General features: G+C 41.5%; 1 protein-coding gene across 5 annotated transcripts in view; it reads right to left on the reverse strand.

Moving 5' to 3' along the window:
• FHOD3 (formin homology 2 domain containing 3) overlaps positions 1 to 15,530 on the reverse strand; it is a 480,663-nt gene that overhangs the window by 87,164 nt on the left and 377,969 nt on the right. For 4 of the 5 annotated variants that reach the window (XM_030336760.1, XM_030336759.1, XM_030336758.1 and 1 more), the window contains 2 exons: positions 9,643 to 9,777; positions 5,435 to 5,485 (listed from right to left, as the gene is read on the reverse strand). In XM_030336760.1, coding sequence (XP_030192620.1) covers positions 5,435 to 5,485; positions 9,643 to 9,777 — 186 coding nt within the window. The remainder of the gene's footprint in view (positions 1 to 5,434; positions 5,486 to 9,642; positions 9,778 to 15,530) is intronic. The other variant, XM_030336761.1, reaches the window with a different exon arrangement.

Below are 15,530 nucleotides of genomic sequence, written 5' to 3' on the forward strand. Positions count from 1 at the left end.
CCAGTGTCGACCATGGAAACTTTTTTATATTCTAAAATATTTCTGAGTAGGACTCAGACATCCAATAGCTTGGACCTGACGTCACATATAGTTTATTCATCAAAGTCAGTTTAAAAGAACAAAGATACATCTGTTTTGCATTTCAGGCAGGCAGAACCCACTAACTGTTTATTAAGACCAGCTACCAATCATATTCCTCATAGTGTGCTTTATAGATCAGACCAAAATAACTTTGAAATATGTGCCTCTTCCAGATGTCTGCTAATTTTACCCACCATTATTTGTTCAGAAGTGAATTTATGAATTCAGCTGTAGCAGGTTTCTGTCTCACCAACCACTAAACTTTGAGACAGGTTATTCAAGACCGTCACTCAGATCCATCGGGATTCACTGTTTCTTCAGTCCCTCCCGGTGGGCAGGTCCCCCCAACCCTAGCCCACCAAAGCCCCCACCACACACGGCATTCCGGATTCACGCGCCCAAGAAAGGCAGAGCATATATATGAAACCCTTAAAAAGGATGCATTTAAAAAGCATGCATTTCTTCATGCATCCTTAATGTGGGCGTGGCTCCCCAACGTCTGCCACGGGGACCCCTGCTCCCTGCCAGGCCCGAGGCAATCTGCCCCGCAGGCCGGGCTCGCACGCGTGTCTCCCTCTGCGAAGCCTGCCTTGACCACCACAGCTGGAAGTGATCTTAGCCTTGCCTCTGAACTCATGTCGGATATGTAGTCCATTCAACTCAGATGGCATTTTACATTTACTGCCTGGCATATTTAGTCATCTTTTCACATGTGTGTGTCTGTTCTCAACAAGCAGATAATAGGATTTCTGAGAACAGAAGATTACCATCCTTTGTTCTTTCCCTTGGCGCCTTGCACTTGCCGGGCCCAGGGGAAGCAGGCAAGGCATGCGGTGAGGAACCCGCAAGGCGGCACCTTGCTGCAGGGGTCTACCCGCAGCAGCGGGGGCCGAGGGTGGCCGACGCATCTATTTCAACTTCTTAGGGAGGGAGCTTACTTTCATGGTGAATCTCTGAGAAAAAATGAGTGAGGGGTCTGCATACACATACGTCTGGGCGAGGTTTGGAGAGCCTCACGGTTATGGGGCGAAGGAACTCTGGACTTCTCTTGTCAGCAATGTCACCTCTCAAAAGGTAGGAGAGGTGACAAAAGGAAGGTATTTCTGAACTTAATCTGGACCAGCAAGGAAAACCACCTGGCTATGGAATCTTGGAAGAAAGTGACCTTGAAGGCAAGAGTCAGAATCCCAACAGGAGGCATGTTCTAAACGAGATGGTGGCACAGTCGAGGCCAGGAATGCCGTGAGCCCAGGAGGAGCTTGTGAGGCATCCCCACGCTGAGTCTGAGCCTTCTGTGACAGGAGAAAGGGGCAGGCAAGGGAGGGTGTGCAATCAAGGGCACCTGCATAGGTCCAAGGCTTCAGGCCAAGAGGACAACCCATTTATGACCTTCATTTCAGGTGATCCAGCCCTGGCCCCGGCCTCTTGGTCCCCTTCTCCGTGGGCAGCCAGACCGGCAGGTATGTGTGGGCAGAGAGTTCACTTCAGTTTCTGGGGGACTCCAGGGGTTATTCCTTCAGAGTCTGGATACGACTCCAAGGCTTCCTGCACACCCTTCACCTCCTAGATGTCATCCTCAAGGATCTGGGGGACATGGGAAGAGTCAAGGATTTCATAGGAATTCTCCTGAGGATGTTTATCCAGTAGACAAAAATGGCAGGGGAGGGGGCCTGAGGACTTGTTTGATGGGTGGAAAGTTTCTTTCACAAGATGAAATGAATTCCAGAGATGGGCACACAACAATGTGAACATACCTAACACTACTGAATTGCACGCTTAAAATGGTAAACTTGATCTTCTGTGTATTTTGCCACAGTTATAAAGACTTTAAAATATGGCAGGGATGGGGGAGGGGCACCAAGGTCAATAGTCAGTAAATCTTTGTGGAAAAAGCAGTGCCAGTGGCCATCTGCAATGGGCCGGAGTGGTGAGGGGAGACTGGCATGCCTGGGAAGAGCCAGGCCACCGGGCATTTAGAGCTTCACAGCTTAGCAACCTCTCCTGACCCATGTCAACCTCTGGCAGTTCCTGGGGAGGAAGCTTGCCCTATATCACAACCTTGTCTTACAGACAGACTCTAAGTGCACTTAGGGGCCCAACAGTACCTACTCCCCCAGGAGCCCAGCAGCCCACGAAATGAGGGTCAAGGGTCCTACGTCCCTGTGGCTTTGCAACACAACCCCCAGCTGAGACTCTCCTGAAGCTTCCTGTATGCAAAGCACTGGGTTTTCTATCCACAGGCCACAGCCTTAAGAAAAGACTTTTCACCTTTCCTACTTTCACCTAAACACTCCCATTTATCCCATCTCTGCCCATATCTTTTGTTTATTCATTCATCTTTTCATTATTTATTGAACATTTGTGGAGTGCCTGTCATGTGCTAAGTGCTGCAGTAGGTACTAGAGATTTAATAATAAACACCCCCTCCCCCCGCCCCATGGAGCTCACAGTTCAGTGGGAGAGATAGGCAAACAAACCTTTTGAATGAATTCACACATCCACCAAGGTGGTGGGCTGCAGGGCTAGTATTACAGCCGAGGGAGCATATACGGGCTTGGATGTCGTTCCCCAGGGCCCTATAGAAACTCTGTTTGATTTTACATTAACTAAACCTACTTACTGATAACTTTTCCTGCCACTCTTCTACTTGGGAACTCTTCCTTACATTAAACCAAAATCTGACCCCTTCCAAGTTCTATTCTGTCCTCAGACCAGTTAAGCAATGCTCAGAATCCTCTCTTACTGCTTCATTGATCACTTTCATGCATAATTTCCCAAATCCTAGCCTAGTCCTGACCTTCCCCTTGCACTTTTTCCCATAACCCCTGCCTGCCATAGGCATTTCCTATGCCATCCCCCTGAGACAAATCCTTGCCCTGACCCCACCCCAACCCCACCCCCAGCCTCAGCCTGGATCTCATTCCTTACTATTCCCTTAAAAAATTATTTGTGAGGGGCGCCTGGGTGGCTCGGTCGGTTAAGCGTTCGACTTCGGCTCAGGTCATGATCTCGCAGTCCGTGAGTTCGAGCCCCACGTCGGGCTCTGGGCTGACTGCTCAGAGCCTGGGGCCTGTTTCAGATTCTGTGTCTCCCTCTCTCTCTGCCCCTCCCCTGTTCATGCTCTGTCTCTCTCTGTCTCAAAAATAAATAAACGTTAAAAAAAATTTATTTGTGAATGTCACTGAATCATGATCAGATAAAGCCTTTCTTCTAACGTTAAAGAAGAAGCAGCACCTCACCAGAATCTTACTCTGGATCTGCACATTGTCCATAAACTAGTTTGCCTCAAATGCTGGAATGAGATAATACAAAATAAATCAAAATGAAATCAAACGTGACTGGATAGCCTTTACACTTCAAAATAGCAAAACCACACTCATCTTGCTACACTGGATGACACAAACCTTAAAAAACCATCTGCTGTGATTCTGGCCATTTTTATCTGAGTCACTGTATTTCGAGAAAGAGACATGGGACCCAACAAACACACCTGGGTCTACCTTGAAGAGTTTCTAGATGGAGCCCTCTTCCTTACTTCTGAAGCTCTTTCCACCTCTGATCTCCAGTTACCCCATCCATTTCTGAATCCCATTATACTTGGAAATCTTATCTATTCCTGGTCTGCCAGGGACCCAACAGCTTTCCAAACTGGGGAAAAGTTTATACCCTCTCTCTCATCTTCACCAGGTAATTCAAGAAGCAAACTAATCAAGAAAAGTGGCTGGTCCAAACTAAAGGGAAATTCTTGGCTGCTTCCACAATCCTCCATGTAAACAGAGATGGGGCCCACATGAGGCCACGGAGAGGCCACTCCTGCACCAGTGAAGAAGCCCCAGGCAGATGGGTGACATAGGGCAAGGACTGAGGTCAAAACAAGAGGTGACAGGAGAGGAGTGGCAAACACCTCTCTCTCTGCACAGGTCTTCCAGGCCTAAGTGATGCTATGCTTTGGTGAAAAAATCAGTGATTGCTATCCAGAAAGAGGTAGACTTCAGTGGTTTGGGACAATTTTGAGGTCAGTCTGGACCTTGAGATCTTCTCAGAAGCTTTAAAGCCTTGCTTGTGGAGACAGAACGTAACAGTCAAACTGTCCAAAGTTAAAAAAAAAAATGCAGAATCTGGAGGGAAAGCTAAAAACTAAAATAAAATTTGGTTTTTAAGCCTGGACATGAAGTCGACAGCATTTTCAGTCAAAGTCTATGCCCCCAATGTCAAAAACAGGTATTCATTAGAGAAATAGAAGTTTCTTATTTCTTCCACTCTAAATTTGCTGGCCACCACTGGTTATTATGGTGGCAATAATCTAATGAAACACTGGAATTAAAGCGATGCCATAGTTTTGTTTATAAGGCTGGCCTAAGCATCTAATTTTTTAATTGAACACAGACAGACTGCACTTTTCTTGTCCTCAGACTGTCCTGAACTATTTAGCTGAAGGTGTCTAAGAAAACTCAGCAAAGTTCCACTTATTGGCATAGTTCAGATTGTGAGGTTCCCAACTGGCTCTAGTAGGAAAATCAGCCTTTCCATTGCTCCATGTAGTATCGCCATCTGGTGGTAGAGGGAATAACTGCAGGCTACAGTGCTACAGGGTAAAAACTTGCCTTTTGCTGGTTTACTTCCAAAAAACAGTTTCTTTTGGTGACCTAAGTTTATCAGACACAGAATATATTCACTTTCTATATTTTAGTGGTATTCAAATCATGTTGCCATGATTTGAAAAAATAAAATAGTTACAGCTTAAGTATTTTAAGTAAAGCTGTTGGTTCATTTGCTCCTTTATTACATACCTCCTTCCTAAGTGCCTACTATGTGCCAAGCACTGCGGAGGGCACTGGGACAACCAGGAAAACAAGACATGGTTCCTGCCATCCAGGAACTGAGTATAGTTCAGTAGGGAGACAAAGTAAGTGATCAGGCACATCGTGTACGAGTCTCAGGAATGTCTGGCACCTCAGCCAGCGCCTGGCATGGTTTGTGTGTTCAAATATTTGTTAAAGGAATGCGTGACCTGGAAGCACACAGTAGGGACACGTAGCCCAGACTCAGCAGCGGTCGTGCAGGGTATTTAAAATATATACCATATGTCAGTATGCTAAACTAACGTCCTCATTTGGTGAAGAGTATGGAGGAACAGACATACATTTCACACCACAATGGCACTAATTACTAAGTCTGTACTTTCTTGGAAAACGTAGATAACTAGGGCATCCTATTCCACAAAATACCAGTTACCCAAAGTCTTAGGTGACTTGAGTGAGCTATTTTAATTAACAATTCCCTTAGCATGCTTGGTTAAGAGTGCAAAGTCAAGTGCTATTTGGTTACAATGGGAAAGAAAATATATACAAACCTTTCTTCTCTTGCTTGTCTTTGCTCCTCTCTTTTGTCTAAATACTCTCGGCTAACAGAAATATGCAGAAGAAACAAAATAGGGAAGGAAAAGAACAGAATTAGATGCTCATGAAATTGCCAAGAAATTATTAGTGTTTCATGAAAGACTGTTGCCTCAGAAATGGAAAGTGGTTGTGCTGGATTAAAAAAAATATATACAAAGGCTACCCTTTCAAACTACTAAATACAATGGATTTCCTATCGAATCACAGGGATGAAAACATGGGAAATCCCACAAGTTAAAAAAAGAAGAATTTAGGTATATGGGTGAGAGAGGAGACAAAAAAGTTTTTTAAAAGGTGAAACAACACATAAATAAAATACGGCAACTGCAAGCAAGCAATAGCTTTCAGAGATGATTAACGTCCAATCAAGTCCTGCTAGCTCCACAATTTTCATCTCAAGGATTAAATCTAGGTGGGTCCAGGTGTCTAGGCCATTTTGTGTTGCACCCTGCAGTTTGGACATTCATGCCACAGTGCATTCTTCCTCTCCATCCCTACGCAGGGATCATGGGAAACTCTTGCTTTGTACATTCTCTTGTCTGCACTCGTGAGATGCCCAACTTTTGTCCACTTCCCACGTTTGTTGCTCTGCTCCTGCTGATGAGATTCCAGCTTGAATCTAAGTTGAAGACTTAGGATCAGCAACTTCTCAGTGGACCACTTATTTTTCTGAAAAATTATGACTTCGTGGCTTCCTAAACTGGACATCACAATGTAGCTTAAGTATTCTACCCGCCCCCCCCCCCACCATGCACTGGTAACAGGATATAAAGGGACAGTAGGTCAAAGCAACTAAAGCAGCTTAGGAGACAGAGAAAAAGAAACAAAGACCCAGATTTGTTAGCATTTACGAGCACTCATCCTCATCACCTTCCACATTAGAAATAATATGTCCCATAACCCAGGAATCTTAAAATCATATTCAACAAAAATAAAAACAGGTAAGGATGCTCTCCAAGGGAAAAAACCAAAAGAAGTACGAATAACTTAAATCAATAAATGGCTGAATTACTATTTCCTTTTTCGAAATTCGTTTCATTCACATCCTCAGACTTTCAGGCTGGAACTACAGTCATCATAATTAATAGTTGTATGTGGTCTGTCCTGACGATTGACCAGCACTCCTTCTTGGACAGGGTTCTTTTTTCCTGGATCTGTGTCTTACATGGGAAGTGAGACCCACTCGGGACGAAAAGCAAATAGTGGATAGTTACAAGCACTGTCTGTACCTAGACACACAAGCATATGAATGTACAGCTTAGTATTTGTTACAATGCGCTCTTGTCCTATTCTTCTGGGGCTTCAATGATATGAATGCACGGCATTTTGTTACTGTTCTATAGGTCCCTGATACGCTACGTTTTTTTCCCAATGTTATGCTTCATATTTTAAACTGGATAATTTCTGTTGTTCTACCTTCAAGTTTACTGACTTTTCTCTTATCTCCATTCTGCCATTGATTCCATCCAGTGAATTTTTTATTTTGATTACTGCATTTTTCAGTGCTATATGTATTTCCACTTGGTTCTTCTTTACAGCTTCTATTTCTTTACAGAGACTTATTTTTTCACTTGTTTCAAAAGTATTTGCCCTTACTTCTTAGGACATGTTTATAGTAGCTCCTTTACAGTCTTTGTCTGATAATAACATCTATGTCCTTTTGCAGTTAGCACATTTTGATTTTCTTTCCCCTTTAAGAGCCTCGTGGTTTTTTTGTGTGACATGTTACACTGGATTGCATCCAGAACATTTTAAATATCTTGAAATGAGACTCTGGGTCTTCCTTGAATTCTATGAAGAATCTTATTTTCTTTAAGCAGGCAATCAACTGGGTTAGGTCCAGCCTGCCAGTTCTGACACTGGCTCCAATATTAGCTCAGCTTTCAAATATTTTTAATGCTATTCAAATTGGGCCCTTGTGTGCACCGCCCAGTAGCCAGTCCTGGACCTTGAGTGGCAGTCCACTCTGTATTTAGTTCTCAAAGTCTGTGGTATGCTCTGGAAGTTCTGAGCCACATGTGCACAATTGGGAGATGAACCCAGAATGCTCTCTTAATTTCTCTACCCTTTGTGACTTTCCTATAATTTCTCGGCTTCCTTGGGTCTCCACTCTTGGCCCTGTAGCCAGAAAGCTTGGGCTTTATTTTCCATGCTCTGGTGCATACTTTGAGTAACTCCGTCTGCACCCAGGGCAGCACAGCAGGACGCAGGGAGAACGAGGGTGATTTGCCTAGTGCTCTTGGAACCACAGCTCCTTTGGTCAGAGGAGGGGTGCCCTCCCTCAGAGTTTCAGGCACCTGCCTGGACACTGCTGCCATCATTGTGCTTCGGTAATAATACAGCTTGGAGACTGGGGTAGGGAAGAAGGGAAAAAAATATGAAAATACAGGACATTTCTCCAGTCTCTGACTCTTAGGAACTCCGTTTTCTGCTCCTGAGTTCAGAAAGAGAGGCCTTCTCTTAGAGCTCTTTCAGTTCACACTTGGTACGCACTTCTGGGTTTGGGGGCACCTCTGAGGACACGCCAGGTGATGAAGAGGAAAGAAAAGGGTAAACTCTCGCTGGTTTGGAACTCTGAATGCTAGCCTCTGTCCCCAGTTCACTGGCTCCCTTTTACAATTCAGAGTCTTCAGAGCTCTGTGTGTCTGTCCACGGCTTCGGGTGGCACTCAGTGGCACAGAAGAGATGGGAGGGAGTGTGCCAACTCCATCTTCCCCTGAACTGACACCCTGTTTTAGTAGGTTTTCAGCCCAAATCCTTGTACGTGCAAACTATCCTCTGAATCTGTGTGTTTCAGTCAGATTCGCCGCTGCTATTTGGTGGCAAACTATGCAAACTCTCAGAAAGCCCTGATCAGGAAGGATTTCACCTGTTCCAGTGGTTTTACAAATTGGTCTTTCCAGAAGTGACGACTCGCAGAGTTACCTCATGAGAAATGGTGCATACAGGTCGGGCATTTCCACATATAATTTGGTAAAAGTCCGACAGTTCAGGGTCTGCTATGCAATCACAGTGGAGGAATGAAGTTAAGTTGACTTCGTGCCAGCCACTAACCCAGCCTTACAAAAGCCAAGATTAGCGTTTCACTCACAGACTTGGGATATTTGTTGCCATGTAATAGTGAATTATAGTTAAGGCAACTTTACAACTCCGCTTCTATTTTGACCATTTCATACTTACCTGGGTTCTGGAAAAATGTAACAGAACCTATAAATCCTTATTGACACTGCTTTATATTCTTTGTGGGTTTAAATGGGAGTCATTGAAAGGGGATACTGTTTGCCAAAGAAACTAAACTGACGAAACAGGAAGTGAAGATGGGGTGAGAAATGAAAGCAAGAAAGAACACAGAAGGTCTAGGAACAATGACTGTGCCGGTGACAAAGGCAGCGACAAAGAGGGGGAGAGGATGCGAGAAAAGAGCAGAAGGAACGAAATGTGTAAGGATGGTCTCAGCAAGTGTTTTGCATAGAGCACTGCACAGCACGAAGCTGGCAGGGAGGAGGAGAAGTGGAAGGAGGTTGACCAGGAGGTTGGTGAGAACAGGTGCACAGGCTGGAGGAGAAACGGAGTGACATTGAACTCAGCTGGGGCAGACAGGCTGAGACTGGAACACAGCCTGGGAGCTGGATGGAGACCAAAGAGATCAGTGGGATAATGGGCTGGGAGTAATCGGCAGAATGGCTTTCTCCTCCATAGGAAGAGAGATTATTGTTTAAAAAAATACATTGAAGATTGCAAGAGGGAGCAAGGAGCAAAGCAGAAGGTGGGAAATGCATTTTCTTTTGGCATCCAATGGAATATGAATAAAACATGAGTAGCTTTAGGGGGAAATGACAAATTAAGTTAAGACAATTAGGCTCTCTGTCTTCAGGAAGGCCTGGATAAGACCGTTTTAGATAATGGAGGCCCCAAAAATACACAAGCTCCTAATTGTATTTGGCTGGCTTTCTGTGCTTCCTGCCATATGGTTAGAGGGAAATGGCCATAACAAGCCAGAGCTAGTCCGTTTCAGGAATGTCTTACAGTTCCTTAAAAACAGAGACAGAATCTAAAGCAAACATATTACTATCGAACCCTTCACACCAGTATTCATCATACAGAGCACGAAGGCATGCGCTTCAATTTTCCATTATTTAGAGAGTCTTGAAATTCCTCTTACTTGAATTTGTTCCTTTCTTCCCGTTCTATTCTCTGCAACCTTTCTTCTCTCTCCTGCCGCCGCCTCTCTCTCTCTGCTGCCAATGACTCTTGATGCTGCCTAAAGGATGATGTGAGAAGACCACTCAGTGAAGACCTAAAGATACAGAGTTAATGTTTTAGTGGCTTGGCCTGTGATTCAAAGTACCCAAGTAGGAACCAGCCAGACTTCGGTTTCGAGTGAGGGTCCAGTCCGCTGGTACCTAGGTATTGCTGGGGGGAAATTACTGAGCGTCTCAGATCTTCATCTGTAAATGGAGGTAAGTAGCCTGCTTCGTGCGCCAGGAGGAGAAGAAGGTACTAATGTGCATACAATGCTAAGCACCATGCCTGGCACATAAGCAGTCATCAATAATAGGTGCTGTTATTACCAAAAAGAATTCTCATAGATACAGATTCATCCTCTCTCCCACTCCCTTTCTCTCTCTAGAGAGAGATACACAGTTTTTTGTAGAGGTTAATTCTTTTTTTTTTTTTAATTAAATCCAAGTTAGTTAACATACGGTGTAATCATGACTTCAGGAGTAGAATTTAGCGATTCATCACTTACATACAACACCCAGTGCTCATCCCAAGTGCCTTCCTTAATTCCCATCACCCATTTAGCACATCCCCCGATCTACCTCCCCTCCAGCAACCCTCAGTTTGTTCTCTGTATTTAAGAGTCTCTTATGGTTTGCCTCCCTCTCTGTTTTTATCTTATTTTTGCTCCCCTTCCCCTATGTTCATGTTTTCTTAAATTTCACATGAGTAAAATTATGATATTTGTCTTTCTCTGACTTATTTCGCTTAGCATAATATACTCTAGTTCCACCCACGTTATTGCAAATGACAACATTTCATTCTTTTTGATCACCAAAAATATTCCATTATATATATGTGTGTATATATATACATATATATATACACACATATATATATACACACACCTATACACACACATTATGTATATTATATTATACACACACATCACATCTTTATCCATTCATCAGTCAATGGACATTTGGACTCTTTCCATAATTTGGCTATTGTCAATAGTGCTGCTATAAACACTGGGGTGCATGTGCCCCTTCGAATCAGCATTTTGGTATCCTTTGGTTAAATACCTAGTAGTGCAATAGCTGGGTTGTAGGGAAGTTCTGTTTTTAATTTTTTGAGGGACACTCCATACTGTTTTCCAGAGTGGCTGCACCAGTTTGGAGATACACACGCATTTTAAACGTGATCTATGGAAAGACGTTATAGAATCAACATTCAATCTAGAACTGTTTTCTATTTTACATATGCTAAAAATATTTTACCATATACCAGCTTCTTGATATACCTCCTCAAAATAACTGTGTCATCTTAAAACAGGTGTTAAGATAACAGATGAAGAAAAAAAGACACAATACTGGTCTGAAATCTGACTGAAAATAAAGAAATCTTATTCTACATCAAGAAGCATCCAAGAACATACAGCATGTTCAAAGGACTTGACTGCTGGTGATACCACTCAATGTGGACTGTTCACTGAAGATGGCATTATGGGGACAACTGGCTGCGAGAGGCCTCAGTGAGGGATCAGGGTGGTGGGAATCACAGGAAATGTTAAGTCACGAGAATGGGTGGGAAAAGAAAAAATTATGTAAACTCATGAAAAATACAAAAGGGGGTTCACTGGGAAGAGGGGTCTGTTGGACCTCTGGACAAATCTGTATGGACAATGAGGCCTTCATTTGTTGGAAAAATTCTAAAACTAAGGTATAAATATTGCTGAAATATACGTGGGATGAAATCCTACTTGAATCCAGTGAAAATATGCCTGCCTGGTGGGGAACACAAGGTTCCTTAGTGCGGGAGAAAGATGGGACTCTGGTATCACTCACGTTCGGCCATAAGTCCCACAGCCATCCTCCTTAGCAACATGGAACTGCCTCTGGCTGTCAGTCAGAAGCAGAGGGAAGAAGCCACCATTCCTGCCGGCTACAGGAAGGGAGAAACCAAATCCCATATTCCAGGCTCTCTCGGGAGCTACTTCATCAGCCCTGGACACTTGGGCATGGATAGAATGTGAGTTCTCCTTCATATAAATGAAATCTAGACTATCTTTCTTAAGCTGTTACTTATTTTTTTCTGTCATGTGAGGCTAAATCTAATCCATAGAGTGTTCAGGTTTACTGTACCTCTCACGCAGTGACTGACAAATTGTTACAGACATAACAGATTGTTTCAACCTGATTAATAAGTTTAACAAATGAGCATATATACCTACTATCCCAAAGTGGAGAAAACACATTCTTCTCAAATACAGAGACCACCAATCCTGCCACAAAGCTAATAAATAAATGCCAAAAATTGGTTTCATATGGGCTACCCTCCTCTCAACAATGTAAATGAGCTGGAATAAGATAAACTTTAAAAATTGATATAATTGGAAAACTGTGAACACTTCTAAATAGTTCAAGCCAAAGAAGAAAAATACAGAAAATTAGAAATGATCCAAAGGGTACTATAATGAATACAATATATATCAAGATTTATAGAATACTTCTACAGTAGTATTTAGAAGGAAATTTATCACCCGAAGTGTTTGTATTAGAAAAGAAGTAAAAAATAATGAGTGGTCAACTCAACAGTTTGAAAAGCAACAACAGAATAAATTCAAATAAGGCAAAATAAATTAAATAAAGATAAGAACAAACATGAATGAAATAGAAAAATATAGAGAAAATTTAAAAAACCAAAGCTGGCTTATAATTTTTAAAAATAATAATACATTCTGTCAAAACTGTTTAAGAAAAAAGCTACTAACAAGCAATTTTCAAGAATGGCACATAGATACAAATACGAACATAACAAGAGACAAAAATAATTATGAGAAAATGAGAAATTTCGATGACAATACATTTGGAAACTTTGAAGAAATGATGTTTTTCTAAAAATGATTGAAATCACTGAGGAAGAAATAGAAATTTTAGAGCTCTATTAACCTTTAAGAAATTGAATCAATTAATTACAGATATATCCATACACACCAAAACAAAAACCCCACGAGGCTCATATTTTTAAAGGTGATTTCTACCAAATAATCAAAGAAGAATTCATCTTAATCATATACAAAGTTTCAGAGAATATAAAAGTTCCCCAGCTCATTTTATGTGATTAGTAGTAGTCTGACACAAAAACTAAACAAGAACAGTATGAGGATAGAAAGTTATATACTGATTGCAAATATGAACACCACTGCAAAATCTGAAATAAAATCATGCTGTTTGTCCAATGAATCCAAGGATGTTTAAGATGAATACATCAATGAATGTAATTTACCACATTAATAGGTTATAGGAGAAAAACCATGACTACCTCCGTAGATGCAGAAAAAGCTTTAAATACAATACTCATTCGTTATTAAAAAAAAAAAAAAAAAAAAAAAAAAAAAAAACTTTAGCAAGCATAGAACTGGAGAGAGTGTTCTTAACCTGACAATGGGTATTTAGCCAACATATTTTTTTAAACTATGGTAAACATTACTCAATGCTGGAACATTAAGTGCATCTTAATGTTAGAATTGATCAATCAGCGGGGAACTGATGGACTATTTAACAATTGGTACTGAGAGGATTATTAACCACATACAAAAAAATACAGTGAGGCCTTCCACATACCAAACACAAAGAAAAATTCTGGGATTGGAAAATGTAAAAAGTAAAAACTTTGCAATATTTATCTCAGGAAAGAATTTTTATACCAGAAACAAAAAAAGTGCCATCAAAAAGGAAAAACTTGATACATTTACATATATTAAAATTTAAAATCTGTATGCACTTAAAAGAGTACAGAAGTTAAGAATAAAGAGAAGCCACCACTTAGGAGCTACTTATAACACATATAAACCACAAGGATTAGTATACATATAACAAAAAGAACCACTCCACATTAGAAAAAAAGAAACCACTCAGTGGAAAAATGAGCAAAAGATAATGGGCATTTTGCTGAAGAAGAGAATTAAATGGCCAACAGATATATAAGTGATGCCCATCTTCACTAGAAATCAGGGAAAAAGAATACAAGTTAAACCCATAGTGAAATATTATTTCAAACGTCTCAGATTGCAGATTAACCAAAACTAATGCCTGATAACCCAAAGCATCGGCACAGAAGCAGACAACAAGAACTCTCTTCCATACCTTCTGGGGGTCTAAGTTGATATAATCATTTTGGAGAAGCACTCAATACAACTGAAGATGTGCATATCCTACAATCCAGCAATTCTACTTCTAGGTTTATACTAGAGAGTAACTTTTGCATGCTAAGATGGCAGATACGTACGAGAATACCATGTGCTACGCTGTTTTGCACTGTTAATGGTTAATAACTAGAAACTATATAGGAAAACAAAAATATGGTATATTTTTACAAAGAAATACTTTATACATGTGAAAAAATAGAGTGAAATGGACTAACATGGATGATTCTCAAAAGCACAATATATTGACAGCGAAAAGCAGTCTGAAGAATATGAACGATATACTTTCATTTCTATGAAGTTTAAATACATGCCAAGCGAAACCATACACTATTTAGGGGTACGTTTATATTTAGCAAGATTATAATAACATATATGGAAATGACAAAGCCAATTTCAGGTGGTCATCACTGGGGAAGAAAATAAATCCAAGGGACAAGGGCTTCAATTTTATATACAATAGCTCCATAATTTTCTGTCATTACCTAAAATTTTCTGTAAGCCTGGAATATATTTTTGAAGCTATTCTATTGCTCTTCAAGAATCAAAAATACTTCTTGGGGCGCCTGGGTGGCTCAGTCGGTTAAGCATTCAACTTTGATTCAGGTCACAATCTCACGGTTTGTGAGTTCAAGCCCTGCGTTGTGCTCTGCACTGACAGCTCAGAGCCTAGAGCTTGCTTTGGATTCTCTCTCCTGCTCTCTCTGCCCCTCCCATGGTCATGCTGTGTCTCTCAATAATAAACATTAAACAAAATTTATTTAAAAAGAATCAAAAGTACTTCTCTTTTAACATCAAGTATCTTTGAAGCCCCAAGCTAGGTGAACCTCAAAAGTTAAGTCTAGCTCCAGAATTTGAAAACAAAACATAAGGTATTCTACACAGGAGAGTTATTATTTTAGGACTATGTGGGGAATTTGAATCCAGCCCAGCTTCCCAGCCTGCCCCGTGCGGTCGTCTCCTCAAGTGCTAGCATCTTTACCTTCTGAGTTCTCTTTCCAGAACAAAAGACAGGAGCATGCTTGGTGGTCTGTGCTCATGCTTCGGTGAAGAGCAGAATAAGGACCTTGCCATTCCCCCTTATCCTTCTGACTTTAGTTTCTTCTAAATGTTTGCTCTGATCTCAGGAAAGACTTAACACGTAACTTAATAATGGGCCATTAGTGGCTGTGCTAATGAAGTCAAAGTGAAGCCTCTCTATACCACACATTAACATCATTTCCTTACGGAAATTGTGAATATTGGAGCCTGAATAAAATTAAAGTAGTATTAGAACTCAAGAACGTTAAGTAGTGTGTCCAGTTTAGTCAGGTCAGTATGTCATTCCTTCCTGCAGATTTCGACCCTGCCCACTTGGACCACCTGGTAAGAACAGATCTCATATTGACTTGCTGGCCAGAACGCAACAGCAAACGCACTGATGAGCAGCCTTAACAACACGGGAAGTCTCCTTCCTTGGTTCCTCAGTTCTGAAAGAACTGAAACGCGAGCTAGCTCAAAGCAAAGCAGAGTGGTTCCTCTATTCTGGACATGAAGCAAAATGGCTTGAGCAATTCAAGATCCATTCTCTTGAGCACACTAACACAGATCCCTGTAGCAGGAAGGGAGAATTTAAAGACCTC

The sequence above is a fragment of the Lynx canadensis genome, chromosome D3, assembly GCF_007474595.2.
Source record: "Lynx canadensis isolate LIC74 chromosome D3, mLynCan4.pri.v2, whole genome shotgun sequence".
In the NCBI taxonomy this organism is placed as follows: domain Eukaryota; kingdom Metazoa; phylum Chordata; class Mammalia; order Carnivora; family Felidae; genus Lynx; species Lynx canadensis.